Raw genomic sequence first — 21,149 nt, forward strand, 5'->3', positions numbered from 1 at the left:
TCAGGACCGCGACAGGATGTCTCCTGATGTCCCCTATCCAACATTTGCATGACGAGGCGCACATGCTCCCGGTTAAGGAGCACAACAAAATGCTCGGCAAGCAGTTTCTGCTTGGGTGTCATCGTAGGCCTCACCCATGCAGACACCTGCTCGAGCCTGAGCCACCTCCCAGGCACATCAGGAGACACTTCCTCAACTACGTGGACGAGATCCAGGACAAAACAGACAGACCACTCCAGGAACAGACAGTGTACAGACAGGCCATTAACGACATTCATCGGGAGACCCTTACCACCTTCTTATGCTCCCGACCCCCAAATGGCGTTATCGGAGTCCAACCACCACCTATCGCAGACGAAGAGCTCCAGCTTCCCCGAGAGTCCCGCGTAATCTTGGCACAATTACTTTCTGGATACTGTAGCAGGTTAAACTCCTACCTATCCAGAATCGACCCCGACATACTAAATATATGTCCAGCATGTGAAGGTACCCCGCACGACACTAACCACCTCTTCACATGCCCCATCAAACCCACTCATCTGACACCTCTCTCCCTCTGGACCCAACCCGTCGAAACAGCCAGTTTCCTGGGCCTACCGTTAGATGAGCTAGACGAAGACGACCGGTAATTACACTACACTGACAGGGCGAAGATACTGCTACAACAACCACCACCACTGCCATTTGCACGACGCTCGTCTCTAAGTTATCGGCATAACATATCCGATCAAAAGTTTATTATGGCAACAATAACAAAAAATCAGCCAACTTGTAGATAAGTGATTTTTTCACGAAAATGTAATTTTTTTTATAATATTTGGTTTGTTTGAAAAAATGAACCTTAATCGATCTCTATGACTTCATGATATACAATAGTTTAATTCGTTCCCACGACAGTCGGTTCTACGTTACCGGAACGAACTGGATTTTGATATCCGGCCAAGGACTGCCACTCCAGCAGCATTCACCGTAGATGTATGGGGAATGTTTTTGCTGCTACAACAACAACAACGACTTCATAATATTAGTTTTATTTAGAATTAGCCCCTTTATTAGTAGCCCCCTTCGATAATAGTATGTACATATATATATATTTTTTTTATTTATTACAAATTCAAGTTACATTATATGCCTCACAATTAGTTTAACTACACTTTACAGTATATGCACATTATTTACTAATAGTTTGTTAAATTAATTTCTTATAGGCTTCATTTTTAATTTCATTTGAATTTTTTGTATATTTTTACATTACGCTTAAATGATTTATTAATTAAGAATTTTTAATTTTTTTTTTTTGTTTGTTTTTGATACACAATTTTTCTTCTCATTGGTAAACGTGTATATTATGTTATAATATTGTATATGTGTATATATTGGTATTTTTTGTATGTGTTGTATATATATAAAAATTCAATAGATACACATAACATACAAATTAGATTTTTTTTTTTTGTGGAGTTATACTTTCAGCAGAAGTTTAAGCTAGCAAAGTTTTAGTTTTTTTTTTCTCTTTTTGGAACATAAAAGAAGTTACATAATATCTAAATATAGTTATTAAGGCATTTGGAAAGTATTTTTGTGTTTTTGTTGTTGTTTTTTTTTTTTTGCAATGTCTTATATGTACTACGCATACATATCCAAAATGCAAAATGGTACATGAGTAACTACGTTTTTTTTTAACATATCGATGAAATATTGTATTTATAAGTCAAGTGTTTGAAAATAAGTGCAAAATGTACTTAAAATAAATAAATAGGAAAATACAGAGAACACTTTTCTAAATCATGGTAGTATTTTTTTTTTTTTTTGTTTTACGTATTCTTTACTTTTTTAGTTTAATTCCTGCTTTTGATTTACACTGAGCTTTTTAACTTTTTCCTTTAACATTCATTGCGCAACATTGTTTTTTTTTTTCTTTGAATTTTTAGTTTTCTATTTTAACTTTGCATTTGTTTAACTTTTTGTTGCTTTACTTATTATCTCAATATCACATATGCTTCCCTTCGAACGCATTAAGTTTCGCTTAGGCTTCTAAATGCAACGCAAGGAAACATACATATGAATTTCCACCGTCATACTTCTAATCACACATACATAACTTATTAATACAATTTTTACAGACGCTATTTATAAAATTTAAATAATTTCCATTTAATGTACAATAAGATAAAAAGCTGCTGTGCTATTTGCACTTAACTTGGAAGGAAAAAATATAGAAATTTAATTTTTTCTAAGAATTCCAAAAAACAAAAAATTCCAAGAATTTTAAAAATTAAATTAATTGGAAATTTAAGTAAACAAAATAAAAGCGCTACACTAGCAATAACACAGTCCACTCAAAAGGATGGCATTTTAAAACAAAAAGGGCTTGATTACAAATCAATCAAATTTGTCTCTATTTCTAATTATTATTACAGTGCAAGTGTGTCAGTGGAGCTTGTTTAGCAAATTTGTGCATAGCTTTTAAATGCGATAAGCCGGCTTCAGCCTCCAGGTATGGTGGGGTTAGTGCGCGTTGATTTAGTTTTCTGGTTTGCATACTGAATCCGTTTGATTATAGCCGTGGAGGAGAGCAGGCATAGTGAGATTTTAAAGTTGGTTCAGCAGGAATGTTGCTACTGTCGCTTTAATTTCTTTTTATTATTTTATTATTATTATTCATTTTTCCTTTTTTGATTTTTGTGGTATGGAAAATATTGCTTCAAAAATACATTTTCGGTTTCTAAGTCCAATTGTTGTTGTCATTTTGGAGGGTATATAAGTGCGTGTTATTGTTTTTCTTAGTGTTTTTATAATAAATATTATTGTACGCTCCATTGCTTTTAATATTCACTTCAAACGTCATCAATAAGATGACCCTCCACCACCGCAGAGTGATGATAACGACTGCGTTGCGAGAAATCGGCATTTTCTTCATTCAATTGTGTGGGCGAGAAATCGACTCCTGGACAGGTGGGTGTCACTACAACCTGTTCGTACTGGTGCATGCGCTTGCTGAAAATAATGAATAAAAAATTAATTCAACAATTCACAAAAAAAACAAAAAAAAATAATAAAATAAAAATATTAAAGTCTCAAAAAATCACAACAACGAACAATTAAATAAATAAAAAACAAGTTGAAAAAAAATAAAAAAAATAAAATAAAAAAATTTAAGTCTCAAAAACCAAAAACAAAAAAATGAAATTAAAGCCTCAAAAACTCGAATAGAAAAATTAAAAAGTTTAAAACAAAAACAAAACAAAATTAAAAAGTAAAAAAATAAATAAAAAAAATTGAAGTCTCAAAAAATAAAACAATAAAGTATTTATAAAGTCTCAAAAAAAAAATAAAAATAAAAATAAAAATAAAAGAATTAAAAAGACTCGAATGAAACAAAAAAAAATATAAATACAAAAATTACAAGTTAAAAACCAAAAACAAAATAATAAATAAACATTTAAAAAGTTAAAAAAAAAACAAAAAAAAAAAAAATAAAGTCTCAAAAAAGAAACAAAGAAATAAAGATTTAAAAGTCTAAAAAAAAAACAAAAATAAATTTAAAAATTAAAAAGTCTCAAAAAAAACCTAAACAAAAAAAAATAAATAGATTAAAAAATTTAAAAATCAAAAAAAAACATAAATAAAAAAAAACAAAAAACAATACAATTATTAAAAAATTAAACAGTTTCACAAAAACCAAAACTAAAAATAAATAAATAAAAAAATTAAAGTGCCTAAAACAAAAACAAACATATATTAAAAAATTAAAAAGCCTCAAAAAAAACAAAAACTAATAAAAAAAATTAAAGGTTAAAAAAAAAAAAAATAATAAATAAATAAAAAAATTAGTCTAAAAAGCAATAAATTAAACCATGTAAGTCTCAAACAAACAAACAAAAAAATAGATAAATAAAAAACTTAAAAAGTCTCAAAAAGCAAACACAAAAATAAAATAAAATAATTAAAGTCTCAAAAACACCAAAACAAAAAAATAAATAAATTAATTAAAAAGTCTTAAACAGTAACAACACAAAAAATAAATAAAAATTTGAAGTCTCTAATAACAACCTGTTCGTAAAAATAAATGAATAAAAAAATAAATAAATAAAGAAAATAAAAAGTTTGAAAACAAAAACAATAAAAATAAATATATTAAAAAATGTAAGTCTCAAAAAAACAAATAAATTATAAATTTTATTTAGCCTTAAAAAACGAAAAAACTAAATAATAAAATTAAAAACTCTCAAGAAACAAAAAAAAACAATAAATAAACTAAAAATTAAAAAATTCCAAAAAAAACAAGTTTGTAAAAATAAATAAATAAATACTAAAAAAATAAAATAAAAACATTAAAAAGTCGCTAAACAAAAATAAAAGTCAAACAATAAAAATACATATATGAAAAAATTTAAGCCTTAAAGAACAAAAACAAACAATTAAACAAAAAAAATTAAAAAATATAAAGTCTGTATTTGTAAGTTTAAAAAACAATTTTACATTAAAAACAAAATTTAAATTAAAAACAAAATATTCAATTTAAAAAAAATTTTATTAAAAAAAAAAAAAATTTAACCCATATTTCCCGGCTGCCCTATTTAAGGGACACTTACAGTTTATGTAACAAAGTAAATGTTAACAAGTGCAAGTAGATCCCAGAATTTTGTCTAATAAAGGGTGATCAATTTCGAGGTATCGGATTTTAAACTGAAATAAAGCAACCTAAATTCAAATTGACTGGGCAATCTTTATGATTTTTGTGTAGAACCATTCATGGGATTTATTCTTTAAAGATAATCTCTTTCAAATGGTGGCCACAACTGCGCCGGGGTCCCGTGAACACCAATTTTGAATGACTCGCTGGAGAACCTCGGTTGGTATCTCATGAATAACTTTAATAATGGTGGCTTTCAATGCCTGAATCGAAGCTGGTTTATCCACAAAGTATTTAGATTTACATACCCTCACAAATAAAAGTCCAAAGGTGCGGTATCAAACTATTTGGTGGCCAATACCCTGGTCCGAGACGAGAGATAAATTGCTCACCGAAACAGCGACGCAGTATATCCATTATTTCACGGGCTGTATGGCATGTAGCGCCGTCTTTTTGGAACTAAATGTTGAGAAGATCATTGACCTCAATTTCCGGCATCGAAAAATCGTTTATCATGGCGCTATAACGTTCACCATTCACTGCTACATTGGCGCCAGCCTAGTCTTTGAAGAAATATGAACCGATGATTTCACCAGCCCATAGACTGCACCAAATGGTTTTTTTCAATGGATGTAAAGGCTGTCTTTGAATGGCTTCGGATTACTCTTCAGCCCAAATACGGCAATTTTGCTTATTGACGTATTCATTAAGTCAAAAATGGACCTGATCGCTGATCAGTGATCACTTATGATGTATAAGTTGGACTTAGCGCGCGATGAACACTTTTCACGGAGCGTCGATTTACGTAATACAATTGTACGATTTATAAACGCTGTTGAGGCGTAAGTCTTTCCATGATAAAATTTCAATGAATACTGAAAAAATTATGTATTTAATTTGACAGTAATCTCGCGTGATCTGTCAAAAAAAGCCTATTGGGAAAATAACCTACAATCTGATCACCCTTTACTAGACGTGCTGTCCTTACAGTTAATCTAGCAGTGGTTGACAGTGATTTGCTCATTTGCAATTTTTTTATAAATCTTCGAGTTTTGTGATGAATTTCAACTAACATGAATTCCAGAAGAAGAACTTTTACATTCATTATTTATAATCTTAGTGAATTATTAGTTATATTATGGGGTAATATTATGAAAAAGGTGATATTTCATTTTTATATGTGACTTTTGTAAGGTTATATTGAACGACCCATTTAAAGGGCAGTGGGAATAGGTCTTGAAATTCAGTTTTGGAAAAATTCAATAAAAATATAACGCATATTTTTATCTAATTTAAGCGCTACTTTTTTGATATTATATACATATATAACGAAAACAAGAATTATTTTAAAATTTATTGCCTTGGCCCAATACGGGTTGAATGAAATTAGCGTAAATTAAATGAAATTCATGCGGTTCACACTCACCCAAAGCATCTGAATATGACGCTCTTAAGCCACACAAAGAAGTTGAATTCCGCTGTCAAGCCTGGCTTTACAGCTGGATTAGCTGTTCCCACATAGAACCAAACAATGAACACAACCACAAAGCAAGTGAGCGCATAATACCAGTTAACGAGCATCATTACGAGCAGCTTCAGAAATGTCTGTAATAAAATATTTTAATACATTTCACTTTAAATAGTTCATTTCACGATTGCCCGCTAACTTACGCCCATCAGCGACGCCCAACGATTGCAGAATGGTGAATACCAATTCTTCGTCTTGGAGTGAATGGGCAAACGTATGGGCGCTATAGGCTCCTCATCCTCAGCAGTCTGCTCTGCAGATCCGCTATCCGGCGCGTTTGTGCTATTATAACCGTCACGGAAACCAACAACATTTGGATCGTTGCCATACTGTTGCTGTTGGATATGATTGCTTTCAGTCTCATGATTGCTCGCCGCCGCCGCTGCAGCAGCAGGAGCAGCAGCAGTAGATGACGTGGTGTTTGAAGGCACATGATGTGGTGAATTTTGTGGTGTTTGTTGTAAGTTTTTATGACGTATACGATCTGGAAATAGTAAATCCAAATCGTTGCTATCCTGTCCAGGCGATTGTGTCGCACCGTAACGTCGCGTCTCATACGATGGGCTGGACGCTTGTATGCGGAAGCGTTCTTCGCGTTGCTCTTGTATGTCGAAAGTTTGTGCCAAAGCAAAGTAGGAGTAATCAATGCAGGCATATGTTAGCAGGAAAGGCATGGTCACAATGGGCGCCAGGAAGTTTATATCACCCACTATGATGAATGTGACGGTAACAACAGCTACAACACCCATAGCGTATAGTGGCACTTTATTGGGGCCGCGCTATTAATTTGAAATTAAAAATAAAAACAAGACATTTTTGTAAATAATGGCGTCAATTAAACTAAACAATGTTTTTCACTTACACCCTTGCCTAGCACATCTATGCCGGGTATAACGCTTTCATTGGCTATACTTTGCAATACGCGCGGTGTGCCGTACATAGCGCCCAAGCACGAAGACATGCTGGACACATAAATTCCAGCGAGTAGTAGAAACGGCACTGCCGAGACCTTCACAGCTATCATGAAATCGGTAAGCAGCGTAGGGCGCGTACAGGTCGCCCCCAAAAATAGCACGAATACCATGTAAAGGAAAGTGCTGAAACCAAAAAACGCACACAAAGTAAATTTCATGTTGACCTACAAAACAAAAAAAATAGTCCCCGCACTTACGACGTGCCGAATGCCGCCAATGTGCCATTAGGTATATCGGTGGAAGGCGCGCGCAAGTCACCGCTCATATTGATGCCAGACAGCACGCCGGTGACAGTTGGAAAGAATACGCCGAACACCCTAAACCAGGAATACCCATCCTCATACTTTGGCATTAAATTGTCCCAGAAATTGCTGCTGTCCCAACCATCAAACCCGTTATCTGTAAGTGAGCATAAAACATTTTATATTCAATGCAGTAATTTTCCCCACAAAATTTACCTGAATCACCGCCTATGAAGCTGCCCACCATAAAGTCCAAAGCTGATACCAAGAGTATCATCAGCAATATGAACTGTAGCTTAATGACCCATTTAACACCAGCCACATTTATGCAGCCAAGCAGCAGCACCGCTGCTGTAGCAAATCCACGTATCGCCCACTTGTTGTCCTCCAGTCCGACAAGGCCGGCCATACTCTCGCCAAAACCCATGACATTTAAAGCGCAACCAACCGCCTGTCCGAAACAGTACAGCAAGCCCAATGAACCGCCAAAGCGTGAGCCCAATGTATGAGCTATGAGGAAATAAACACCGCCACTCTCCACACGACACCGCTCACAAATGCCCACGGCCGAAAGCACTGAGACTAAAGCAATCACTACAGTGCAGAAAATAATTAGCACTGCATTGATTATGCCCGCTTGCGCTACAATCCAACCAGAACGCAAAAAGACAATCACACCGAATACATTAATAAGGCAGGAGGTAAATACGCCATCCCAAGTACCGAAAAGCACTGGTTGTGAGATAAAGAAATTCGAACGCCACCTGTAATAAATTAATTTGCAATATTCGTGTTATCATTTTTACGTCTTTTTTTTTGTTTTGTTTTATTGCTGTCCGGTTACCATGGCTTATCGCCCTGTTCGTCAGCGAATATCTCATTACGTCCAGACGCTTGATGTCCACCCGCTGCATAAGTGTACTCATTACCCAAATCCACAAAACCACCAGAATTTCCCCGTTGTCGAAAGTTAGCGACTACAACATCGCCTGGTCCATCATCATCCAGTCCGAAGCGATTCCAATCAACTTGGCGACGTCCAACGCCATTAGCGCGACCACCGCCGTTATTACTCATCGCTATTTTTGATGATACGTATTAACGGAATGTAACCAGTTAACTTTCTATATTTGTTGGCTTTTGTTTATCACTATTTTTGGTGCTCCACGCAGGCAATTGGACTTCAATATACCACAAACAGCCTGCGTGCCAGCTGATCGCTTACCGCACTTTTTTCAATGTTTACTGCCTTTGCCTTTGGACGAATTGCTGTTTATTCAATAATTCCATATGTTAGCGTTTCGTAGGCGTGGTTTTGTACCGATTTTCGTTGCCAAGAAAAGTTGGTTTTACCAAGAAGTGCATTTACGACTTTTTTATTTATTTGTTGTGTGTGTGTGTCAGCCAGTTGTCAAACTGATGTCATCTTCAGCGCTACCAGATGGCGGCAGGTGGCCTTTGAGAACAAATTTCAGTGGATTGAGGAATTCCTGTTGCTTTGCACAGTGGAACAAGTGGAGCGATATTACAAGCGGTGATAAAAATATTATGATTTCAAGTTTATGTGAAATATAAAATAAATTATTTGTTGTAACAAAACTCCATAAAAATTGCTCGTTAGTATATATATATAACGTTATACTAGTTGCAATGAAAATACTAATAATAAAAAAAATGTGAAATATAACGGAAGAAATAGTAATAAACTTTAAATTTAAGGATATGTGACGGCTTAAATTTTTTCAAAATCAACAAATTTAAGTTATTTCGCTCTGATTAAAGAGAAAAAATCGAGTCTTATAAAGTGTTAGTTTTATTCGACGAAAGAGGACTTTACTACTCAATTGCCTACTTAGTTCACGGCAGCACTTGTTGCCAAGAGAGATTCTCCGTTGGAAAAAAATTTAATAAGCAATTTTGAACTTGCATATATGTAAGTCTTGAATTTAATTTTGTTTTATGTATATATTGGTGTTGTTGTTGCAGTTTACCAAACCTTGCCTTAATCAGGTTTTCGATGAATTGCCATCTAATAGTAAGCCAAAAAAATGAGCTGTTTCGGAGGGTTCGGACCAATAGAATCAATGCAACTCAGTCCTCAAAATCTCATTCGATTTTAGATATAAACCCTACCTTAGGATTAAGATTAAATCTGTCTCCCAGCAATCGATTCTAGATTACCGGAACCACCCAAAGATATGGGATAGCAAAGCAAATCCACATGTAGAAATTTGGGAAAGGAAAACAAATATTTGAGGATGAAACCGATGGTTGAAGTTCCTTGGGCCTTTAATTATTTTCGTGTAAGCCTTGTCTTCCAATTGCTTAGGTCAGACAGTACCGAAGCTTCGCTGTTAATATATTGCATACTTTTGCATTGTGATCTACCAGGTGTACGGACGAGCAAGCGGAAATATTTGTCCTTTTTCTTTACTTTGCCATCTCTTTTTTGCCTACATAATTTCGCGTTCCTACATAATTTCGCGTGTAAATTTAATGCCCAGCCTTTCGCGTATCCTGATAGCTACCTCCAGGAGCTCTTTAACGAATGTACTGATTTTAGTGGATCTTTAAATTAAAGAAAAAATTGAAGTATTTCGGAGTCAAAGGAAAAACATTTCATAGACTATTATTCTTTATAGTTTTTTGCGTATTTCTGTGGAAGTCGACTGTAAAAAATTCTCATAGATACAAAGTTATGGTAGTAAATGTAACTGCCCGACGAGAGTTTGAGGTTTTTTTTTAAATGCCGTAAAGTGCAAAATTTTTCGAAATCAAAAATGTGGATCGACAGACTATAACAACAACTTTATTTTACAAGCATTTTTTACTTTTTACAGATCCATCAACATTCCAAGGAAAAATGATGCAGACCGTGGAGCAACTTTTTTTCATGGTAGTTTGGGTCACATGATTTTTTTGGACCTTTGCACGTTGGCAACGACGAATATCGCAGGCGATGGAACGATGAACTGTATGAGCTTTACGACGGCATAGACATAGCGCAGCGAATAAATATCCAGCGGCTACGTTGGCTGGGTAATGTCGTCCGAATGGATAGAAACGCTCCGGCTCTGAAAGTATTCGATGCGGTACCAGCTGGGGGTAGTAGAGGAAGAGGAAGGCCTCCTCTGCGTTGGAAAGATCAGGTGGAGAAGGACTTGGCTTCACTTGGTGTATCCAATTGGCGCCGTATAGCACCCGAAAGAAACGACTGGTGCGCTTTATTAAACTCGGCCAAAATCGCGTAAGCGGTTATCGCGCCAATTAAGAAGAAGAAGAATTTTTGTAAAGAAAAATTAAAAAAATAAATACCAGTCTAACGGTTAGACGCGATAGAAGTGAAACCTTCCGTAAAACAAACTGAGAGAGAATGAGCCGAAAGCAGCATTAGGAGCGGGATAATTATAGGTTCATTATAATATTGCTATAAAGTTGATATTTTATTTTCTTCATTTTATTTTTATTCATCCTCAATGTTTTCAATTTCCACAAATGATACGACACTTTTCTGCATTATTTTTCGGCATAATTGCGGTAAATATTTAAAAATGAAAATATTTACGAATATAAAAATACGGACGCAATACAGCACACGCGGTTGCTATTATGAGCATCGTAACGCGTATATTACACAGACGTACTAACATACACACAAACATTCGTAGGACGCTTGGTCTAAGCAAGTATTAGGTAGTGTAGTACAGGTATACATAATGCCTTCTCGCTCGCCGTGGCTCCGTAATACGCAGGCGCGCACACATACGTACTAGCATACATACAAACATACATACGTATGACGCTTGAACTAAACACCAAAGCAAGTAATAGGCAGTGTAGTATACATACTAGAATAGTCACTATACTAGCGTGGCTCAGCAGTACGCAGCCACACACATATACGTATATCAACATATGTCTCTTTTTAGTGTCGCTTTTTCGTTTCATCGAGTCTCAAATCAGTCCCAACGATTCTAAAGAAGTTTTCACTTCAAAAACAAGTTTTTTATAAAGTTTAAGCATAATAATAAGCAATGCATACATTTTTTTAATTTTATTTCTATTGCTATTTTTGGCGCTGCTGGACGTATGTAACCCCATAAGCGCATAATATTCATTGACCACAAAGGCTATTCAATAGGCTACTATTTATAAGACTACTGTAAGGCTCTTGTGCCTTCGGAAAGAGACTTGAATTGATAGAAAAATGCTCATGTGTAATACATTTTTATGCTATAAACCGTTTTTATTAATAATAAGTAATTAACAAAGAAGCGTTTCTTTAATTAGTGTAAAGGAAATACTATAATAAATTAAAGGAAAATGTCTTAACAAAAATTGTTGAGAAATCAATTTTGCTTAAGGCCGGCGGGCCAATTAGATGTCCTAAATTCAGTAGTTTTCGCGAAGCGTTGTAGGATGAGAAAAAAAACAATTAGCCAAATGAAGTTTTGGGGATAGTTTAATATATATTTGAACTAAAAAAAAAAATTTGTACAATCTCCAACAATATATTGCAAGCCGAGTTATCAATAGATTCCCAGAGCGCCTGTATCCAACTTCTGTACAAGATACAACTTGCAATTTTCATCTGAAAACAAAAAAAAAAAAAGATTATTAATTTTGATGTAATTATCTTCTATGTGAATTAAAAAAAACATCCAAAAACTTTTTTAAGCGACTTTTTTACCCAGTTGAAGAGTTTTTTTTTTCCTTGAAAACCCACTTTTTTTTCTACCTTCCCCAAAAATTCGAATTTTACGTGTTTCTTAGTTCACATCGAAGATAATTACATCAAAATTAATAATCTTTTTTTTTTGTTTTCAGATGGAAATTGCAAGTTGTATCTTGTACAGAAGTTGGATACTTCAGTGGCAAGGCGCTCTGGGAATCTATTGATAACTCGGCTTACAATATATTGATGGAGATTGTACAAATTTTTTTTTTTTAGTTGAAATATATATTAAACTATCCCCAAAACTTCATTTGGCTAATTGTTTTTTTTCTCATCCTACAACGCTTCGCGAAAACTACTGAATTTAGGACATCTAATTGGCCCGCCGGCCTTAATAAATCTATATAAAACGTCGAGAATGATTCAATGTCCAGAGCAGTACGACCGAGGATCTGAAAAACTTGGAGTGAAAAACTGGAAGTCGCCCGCAGTAGTTCAGGAAGATTGCTGAAGTCGCTACAATATATATATATATATATATTACATATAATATATATCGATATATACATATATATCGATCCTGTTTATTCTGGATTTTTATTTAAATTTTCAAATAAAAATACCCAATGATGGCTTGTTCGATACCACTTTTGTGAGAGCTTAAAATTTATTATTATTTCTTTTCTAAAGATTTTACAAATTCAACACGTGTCCTCAAAAGATATTAGGACGCTGTAAATCGTTGTGCTGTAATTTCCTATGTCCTAGTTTTTAATCCTGTTTGCCGTAGCTTAAAGTCCTCGTTTTTGACCCTCGAACGCCTAGTGTTTGCCGTAAGTGTGATCGTGAGGATTAAACGGTGGTGTGTGAGGTATCGGTATTGTGTGACGACGGCCATCATTATGTCCTCTATTCCAGTTGCGTTCGACGAAAGGTAGAGGCTCAGCGTGCACCAGCTGGGATGCCAAAGCTATGATAGCCAGGATGAGAATAGTGAAGAAACTCTTGCCGAACATTTTTAAGCGATTGCTTCTTAGAGAATTTATTCTGATAACCAGTAAGTAATGAACTGAATGATTGAAAGCGTCAAAAAGAAGCAATATTTATATGCAGACATTGTTGATCACAAAAAGCGCCGCGCTCTTGGTAGAGTGAGAATGTGAGAAAATCGAGATGTGGTTAACACACAGTATAAATTATAATTATGTAGGTATACACATATGTATGTGATAGCTTATATATATGTATGTATAAAAGTGTGCTTACATACATACATTCAATTGTAGGAGATCAACGAAGAAGGTCTGGGGTGCACCACTGATAAAGGCAACAACGGGGAATTTTAAAAATTTACGAAAAAATGTATAATATAAACAAATATTTACTATCTCTATTCCGAGAATATGTATTGTGTAGTAAGTGCTTCCCCATTGAGGAAACAATTTTTGTCAATATTTTTTTTTTTTATGAAGGAACATGTGGCCTGGCGTTGTCGTGCAGCAAAATCAGTTTGTCATGTCTACCGTCCCATTGCGGCCGCTTTCCTTTGAGAGCTCGATTCAAACGCCTTAGCTGCAGCCGGTAACGATCGCCAATGATGGTTTCAGATTTCTTTTCTGCCGTTCAAGAAGCATCTCACACGTCACCAAACGTCTCTCGATATACCTCTCCTTCAACTGATGTGGCACTCAGTTACCTGCTTTCTGGACCATTCCCATCGCGTACAAACCTTTACCGACGGTTGATCTGCCAACATCTAACTCTTTAGACATATCATCAAGGGTTCATCAAGGGTTGTGGGCCATATAGCGTTTGCTTTTTGAACCACCTATTTTTTTGAGAATGGTAACACAAATGACATGTCAAATGTGTTCATAATTTACTTAAAGGTTTGACATTTACGAAATGGGACGCTATACGCTTGAACAAAATTGGGAAATATTGAAAACCTATTTCCAAAGTGGTGGGTCTTCTTCTTCTTTTCTGATTTTCACATCGGTGGCTACGTCAATAGGCAAAATTGTCAGATTTGGGGCTCAGAAAATCCACACATTACTGTAGAGAAGCAAATGCATCCACAACGAGTCACTGTTTGGTGCGGTTTTTGGTCTGGCGGCATCATCGGGCCATTTTTTTCGAAAATGAGCGAGGAGTCGCGGTTACAGTAAATGGTGAGCGTTACCGTGACATGCTCAACGAGTTGTTTCCAAAAATTTAAGAGGATGACATGGACGACATCTGGTTTCAACAGGACGGTGCAACTTGTCACACTGCCAAAGTTACACTCGAACTTTTGGCTACCGTTTTTGAAAACCGAATAATCAGCCGAAATTTCGATATCAATTGGCCGCCTCGGAGCTTTGATTTAAGCCCGTTGGACTATTTTTTGTGGGGAGACTATTTTTTATAGTTGAGTATCTTCGAATTTTTTCGATGCCTCTGCGCGATCCTTATTCTTGGAAGCGTCGAAACCACTCATTACAAGTTGTATTTGATGGAGCGTGATTATCGTAAATATTGATCAATATACGACTCGTTACAGCGGCACTCTTCTTTAAAAGGTAATAATGAAGCATGACTTCCTGTTCCTGTCCATGCTGTTTTTTCGAGACGAACGTAGCCATTTTTGACGTCAGATAAAAGAGGATCTTTACGCTCCAAACGAATGTCAACTACTGCGCTCGAGACCTCACATACACCTTCAATTCCCTATTATATTACTAGAGTGAACACAAAAATTAGCATCCACAACGACACCTCTTTTACGAGGGAGGAAACTTATTCCCGTAAAATTTGTACACGTGCCTTGCTATAATTATCTCCTGTCTTTTATCAGCTCTAAATCCCTTGAATAAAGAAATTCGATTTTTGCTCTCTTCTTGTTTTTAGCATCATAAAAGAAGCAATCGATTGTTCGCCCTTGTTGGAAAGTATTCATTTTCTTGATCCCTTGAGCACTAAGCCAGGCGCAGTTACGACTAATTATGCGAGAAGTGGCAATCTGGTTTGTGGTCTTCCTGAATTTAACAAGGCCACGCATTTTGTCTTATTATGTTCTCTTTTGATTAATTTTTAGCTTACATTTAAGTATGTAAATCTTAATTTATATCTAAAAGCTTTAGGTAGTCAGTAAGGATTTTACATTTGCTAAGCTGGATGAAATAAATAGAATATTTATTCATTTACTGCTGCAGCTTAGAATCCTTCGTAATTATTGAACTTTTTCCATCTGTAATTCTTTAAGGACTAAATTTTCATAAAATAGTCCTAAATACTTATACATAGTCTATGATGCTAATATGAATACCAAACGAAAGAGAATATTTGCAGCTATTAAAAACAATTTTTTGTTTACTTTCGCCAGGACAAATGTGGTATATTAATGTCCTCTGAAAAATACAATATATTCTTCAATATTCTGAAAATTTCCTATTGAATTGTTTTGAAAATAATATAAATTAAACATCTATACTAATATTATAAAGAGGAAAACTTTGTTTGTTTGTTTGTATATTATATAAAATATACTAATACCTCTACTTCGACTTCTTGCCATTTAAAAAAAGTGTAAAAGGTATACTTATACATAGTTGACCTTTCCCCTTATCAAATAAAGTATACGCAATGGATACCTCGGTGGGTATATCAGCTTTTGAAAGTTTAAAGCCCTTTAGGTATTTAAATTCAGGAGCAAATAAAAAACTGAGTATGCATAACTATATAAAATCTGTAGTTTCCTAGATAACAAAACAAATTGACAAACCACAGTGTAATATATTGTATTTTAAAACCATAATTGTTTTTAATAAAAAGTAATAAATTAACATACAAGATTTGAACAAACATTGTTGGGAAATATTTTTTGCTGCATAAATCTGTGCTGTTAAAATATCTTAAATGATTTAATGTGGACCCTGTTCATTAAATCACTCGAAGTGTAACCAATTAAAAAGGCCATACATTTAGTTTGGAAAATTACTTTTATTCAATTATTTATTTATTCATAGTAAAAAATTAGTGGAAATAATACAAAATTAAGAATCAATTTACTTTTGCTATCACCAACTTTTGCCTTGACTATGACCTTGAGACGGTCCAGAAACGAATCGCAAGTTGCCCGAATGTGACTTGTAGGTATTTTGGCCCACTCGCGGGCAATGCCTTTTTTCAGCGCCTCGAGACTGGTGAATGTTTTAGTTCGGACCCGACTCTCCAAAATGCGCCAAAGAGAATAATCCATCGGATTCGCGTCTGGTGAATTTGAGAGCCATTGTGTGGATGTTATGAAGTTCGGAATGTGGTTTTTTAACCATTCATGGTTTACTCGAGCTTTGTGAGACGGTGCCGAGTCCTGTTGAAACGTCCATGGTGTTCCACCGAAATGTTTATCTGCCGACGGCTTCAAAGCAGCTTCCAGATTACAGTAGCTTACAATGAAAATGATTGGAGAGCGCCCTTCGGCCGTTACAGCGGGCCAAACCATTACCTGTGGCGGGTGCTGCCTCCTGGTGACCAATTTGAAAAATTGTCTCGTCAGAAAACACAATGTTCGGAAATTGACCGCTTTCGGCCAAGGGAAGCAACTCCTTCACTCTCTCAAGTCTGACTTGTTGCTGCTTTAGTGAGAGATCATGCGCCTTTTGGATCTTGTAAGGCTTTACTTTTAGATACTTTTTCAGTATGCGGCGGAGGCTACAATCAGATATTTTCAGTTCTTTCGCCACTTGATTGGCACTTCGTCGGGGATTTCGCTCAAGTCACTTCTTCACTTTTCGAACCATTTCACGTGATGTTGCAGCCTTTTGATGACCACCTCCATACGTTTCGGACACTACCAATATCATTGTAACGAGTAATAGTGCGATAAGTAAAAACTTCATTTACTTTAAGGTGCTCGAGCTCACGAACAATCGCTGGCTGTAATTTTCTAGCCAAATATAATGCCATCACACTTTTACGTTTGAAATCGATTACTGATTTCCTTTTTTCGCGTTTATTCTCAGCAAAATATAATACTTCCACGCGCTTGTGAACAATACTCTGGACTGTCATTCAGCCAACTAACACACAGCTGATGCCCGTGTATCAGCTGCGCGAGCGGTTTTAAGTTGGTTACACTTCGAGTTCCGGTCCCTATAATGATGAAGGGTAATATTTGAACTTCGCATATCGTAAAACACCTGAAAACATCAACGAATTAAAGAAATGCATCCATGAAACTTAGGATGAAAAGCTTGTCAATGCGATAGGTGATTGTTTAGCTAAGACGCCTTCCATGAATGGGGGCCATCGTGGCTATTGATGTTAGTGACACCCTAGTTTTGTAATGCTTTTTTAGATGTCCTTCGGTTTGATATATAAGATTCAAACATATATTTAGAGGTAAATTCAACTTTGTTACAATTTTGTCTTTAATAAAGTTTATGTTATTCATTTTTTATGTGATTCTCCCTCCGTTTCATAAATTGAGTTTGAAGGAAGTATCCTAATATTATTGTATATTACATATCGAAAAAAATACTTCGAAGATGTCTTAAATCACATAAGTAGCTTAAATTTATTATTATTTCCATTTTTTTTTAAGAGTTTACACAATAAATACAACACATCCTCTAAAGAGATTACTTAAGTTCTCGCAGCAAAACATTGTAAATCGGGCGTAAGAAACCCTCGAGCGTCTAGTGTTTGCCATAGGTGCGATCATTAGGGTTGAATGGTGGTGTGCCAGGTATCTGTATTGGGGGACGACGGCCACCACTGCCTCTATTCCAGCTGCGATCGACGAAAGGTAGAGGCTCAGCGTGCGCCAGCTGGGATGCCAAAGCCATGATAGCCAGGATGAGAATACCGAAGAAGCTCTTGCCGAACATTTTTAAGCGAAAGTTTTTCTTCTGATTATCAGTAAGTAATGAACTTGAATGATTTAAAGTGTCAATACGAAGCAATATTTATATGCAGCTATTGTTGATCACAAAAAGCACCGCGCTTTTGGTAGATTACACCCACAGTGAGAATGTGAGGAAATCAAGATGTGGTTAAGACATGGTACGCATTGCAATTATGTATGTATGGATTGACGTATGTATGTGATAGCAAATGTCAATGTATGTATAGAAGTGCTAATAAAAACCACTACGGGGAATTTTCGAAATGTACGAAAAAGTGTAATATAAACGAATATTTATCAACTACAGGTTCTATGCTATGTATTGTGTAGTAAGTGCATCCCCTTTTGGAAACCAATTTATGTCAATATTTTATTTTTTATGAATGCATAAATCAGAACGGTAAAATTATTTATATCAGTAGGAAATTTTTGTTTTTATTAGGCACGATGAGTTTGGCTAGAGTCAAAGATTTATTTTTATACAAGGTGGCGCGAAATTAATCAGCAAAATTGTTTTGGAATAACTATTTTACAGAAATAAAAAAATTTTTGAGCAATGGAAATCTCTATTTTGACCTTTACGCTTCCATTGCTTGTCTGTTCGCATGCTGTAGCTGCAGTTCACAATTGTCTCTCTCATTCGAAAGAGTGATTAATTTTGCACCACCTTGCATTATAATTATATTCACATAATGATTGTATGTAACGGCATAACGGAATCGAGATAGATGGATATACAGATATATAGCAAAATGCTCGTTTAGCCACGCGTGCCCGTTCGTTCGGTGCGCACTTTCACTCGAGACAAAATTAATATATTTCAAAGAATAGCTTGACATTGAAAATGGGCGAAATCGGTCAATAACCATACCCTGTTAGTTGGCTAAATGACAGTCGAGAGCATTGTTCACAAGCGCGCGAAAGCATTTTGCTGAGAGTAAACGCGAAAAAAGGAAATCAGTAATCGATTTCAAACGTAAAAGTGTGATGGCATTATATTTGGCTAGAAAATTACAGCCAGCGATTGTTCGTGAGCTCGAACACCTTAAAGTAAATGAAGTTTTTGCTTATCGCACTATTACTCGTTACAATGATATTGGTAGTGTCCGAAACGTATGGAGGTGGTCATCAAAAGGCTGCAACATCACGTGAAATGGTTCGAAAAGTGAAGAAGTGACTTGAGCGAAATCCCCGACGAAGTGCCAATCAAGTGGCGAAAGAACTGAAAATATCTGATTGTAGCCTCCGCCGCATACTGAAAAAGGATCTAAAAGTAAAGCCTTACAAGATCCAAAAGGCGCATGATCTCTCACTAAAGCAGCAACAAGTCAGACTTGAGAGAGTGAAGGAGTTGCTTCCCTTGGCCGAAAGCGGTCAATTTCTAAGCATTGTGTTTTCTGACGAGACAATTTTTCAAATTGGTCACCAGGAGGCAGCACCCGCCACAGGTAATGGTTTGGGCCGCTGTAACCACAGATGAGCGCGTTACAATCATTGAGCCTGGCGTTAAGGCAAATGCGAAATACATATTATCGGGAAAGTATTCTGGAGGTTGCTTTGAAGCCGTGGACAGACAAACATTTCGGTGCCAGCCCATGGAAGCTTCAACATAGCTCGGCACCGTCTCACAAAGCTCGAGTGAACTATGAATGGTTAAAAAACAACATTCCGAACTTCATAACATCCACACAATGGCTCTCAAATTCACCAGACGCGAATCCGATGAATTATTCTCTTTGGGCCATTTTGGATAGTCAGATCCGAACTAAAAGATTCACCAGTCTCGAGGCGCGCGAGGCATTGCCCGCGAGTGGGCAAAATACCTGCAAGTCCAATTCGAGCAGATTGCGATTCGTTTCTGGACCGTCTCAAGGTCATAGTCAAGGCAAAAGTTGGTGATAGCAAAAGTAAATTTATTCTTATTTTTGTATTATTTTCACACATTTTTTACTTTGAATTTAATAAAAGTAATTTTCCAAATGTATGGCGTTTTTTATTGTTTAATTTAAGTGAAGCCTGTACTTTGCTCGAGCTGCTGCAATATTGTGATTGATTTATTGATTCACTTGAATAGAGGCACTAACCAATTAAGAAAAAAATAATAATAAATATAGAAAAGTGTATTTAGTTTTACATTTATTATTTAAAACTTAATAGTTTATGATGCCACCTTGTTTATAAATTACTTCGTAAAAACGTTGATGAATAGATTTGTACAAATTCTCCAGATAGCCTAATTAAATTTCAGACCAGGCCGTTTTAATGATTCTAATTAAAGTATTTTTGTCTTCAAATTGTTGCCCATTCATATAAACCTTAAGCGCAAGCCATCCTCACAGATTTTCAATAATGTTTAGATCAGGGGAATGCGCTGGTCATAGTAAAGTTTCAACGTTTTGGAAGGCAATTCAAGTTTTGACCACACTGGAAGTGTACGGGTGCATTATCCTGTTGAAACATTCAATTAATAGGTCCAAATGTTTCACAAATCTCGCGGAAAGATGATTCCAACAATTTTTCAATTCGAACGCCCCATAGTACGATATTGCCCCCAATACCATAACACCACCTGCACGGCTGTGATGTCGACTCGAGTACCTTTCCTCCTTTCTTAAGTCATGGGTATAGTAATTGTCATCATCATTCATCACTAATTACTACTTTTTTCCATTTACCGGGATGGTTATTTGTAACAGAACCCCAAGCCATGTAACAGAATCGACGCGGTTTTCTTTGCGGAATTTATTCAAAGGTGTTTTTTTTTTAATTTGTATGCTTCAGATGTAACGCTTTTAGAATAACTCCTCGAACGGTGGATTTGCTAGCTGCAATATTTGCCATTTCTTTAATTTTTACTTTTAAAAGGGCGGAATTTGATGCAGTTCTAAGGATTCCGCGGGTTTCCGTCACTGTCAAAGTCATCACAGTTCTGCATTGTAGTTCTTACCATAGGAGGCGCCTTGTTTCACCTAAAGATGTACAACGTTTGGACTTCGACCAATCGTTTTGGTAATTGGGCGATTTGAAAGTCCCTCTGAGGTCAAGATATCGATTTGCCCTTTTTCCCGTTCTGTTAAACCTTTCTGCTTTTCCATTTAATTAGAATTGAGAAGTTTTTAACGAAAGAATGATTAAGAAAACGACCCCTTTTCACAGATTTAATGCGCAAATAATGTAGGCAAAGTAAGTGCTTTTATTCAAGTGGAC

The 21,149-nt window shown here is 35.7% G+C and overlaps 1 protein-coding gene across 2 annotated transcripts; it reads right to left on the reverse strand.

The window, feature by feature from the left end:
• Positions 1-1,438: 1,438 nt before the first annotated feature.
• Positions 1,439-8,794, reverse strand: LOC128858819 (solute carrier family 12 member 8). 2 transcript variants are annotated; one of them, XM_054095342.1, is made up of 8 exons: positions 8,606-8,794; positions 8,225-8,459; positions 7,597-8,144; positions 7,336-7,537; positions 7,027-7,261; positions 6,308-6,943; positions 6,063-6,241; positions 1,439-2,997 (listed from the first exon to the last, which is right to left on the reverse strand). In XM_054095342.1, the coding sequence occupies exons 2-8, from the start codon at positions 8,455-8,457 to the stop codon at positions 2,838-2,840; spliced, it is 2,193 nt and encodes a 730-aa protein (XP_053951317.1). In that variant the 5' UTR covers positions 8,458-8,459; positions 8,606-8,794; the 3' UTR covers positions 1,439-2,837. The 2 variants fall into 2 exon arrangements, with proteins under 2 accessions (XP_053951317.1, XP_053951316.1); XM_054095341.1 differs by having other exon boundaries at positions 8,225-8,794.
• Between the last annotated feature and the right edge of the window lie 12,355 nt (positions 8,795-21,149).

Source organism: Anastrepha ludens, chromosome 3 (genome assembly GCF_028408465.1).
Source record: "Anastrepha ludens isolate Willacy chromosome 3, idAnaLude1.1, whole genome shotgun sequence".
NCBI lineage: Eukaryota > Metazoa > Arthropoda > Insecta > Diptera > Tephritidae > Anastrepha > Anastrepha ludens.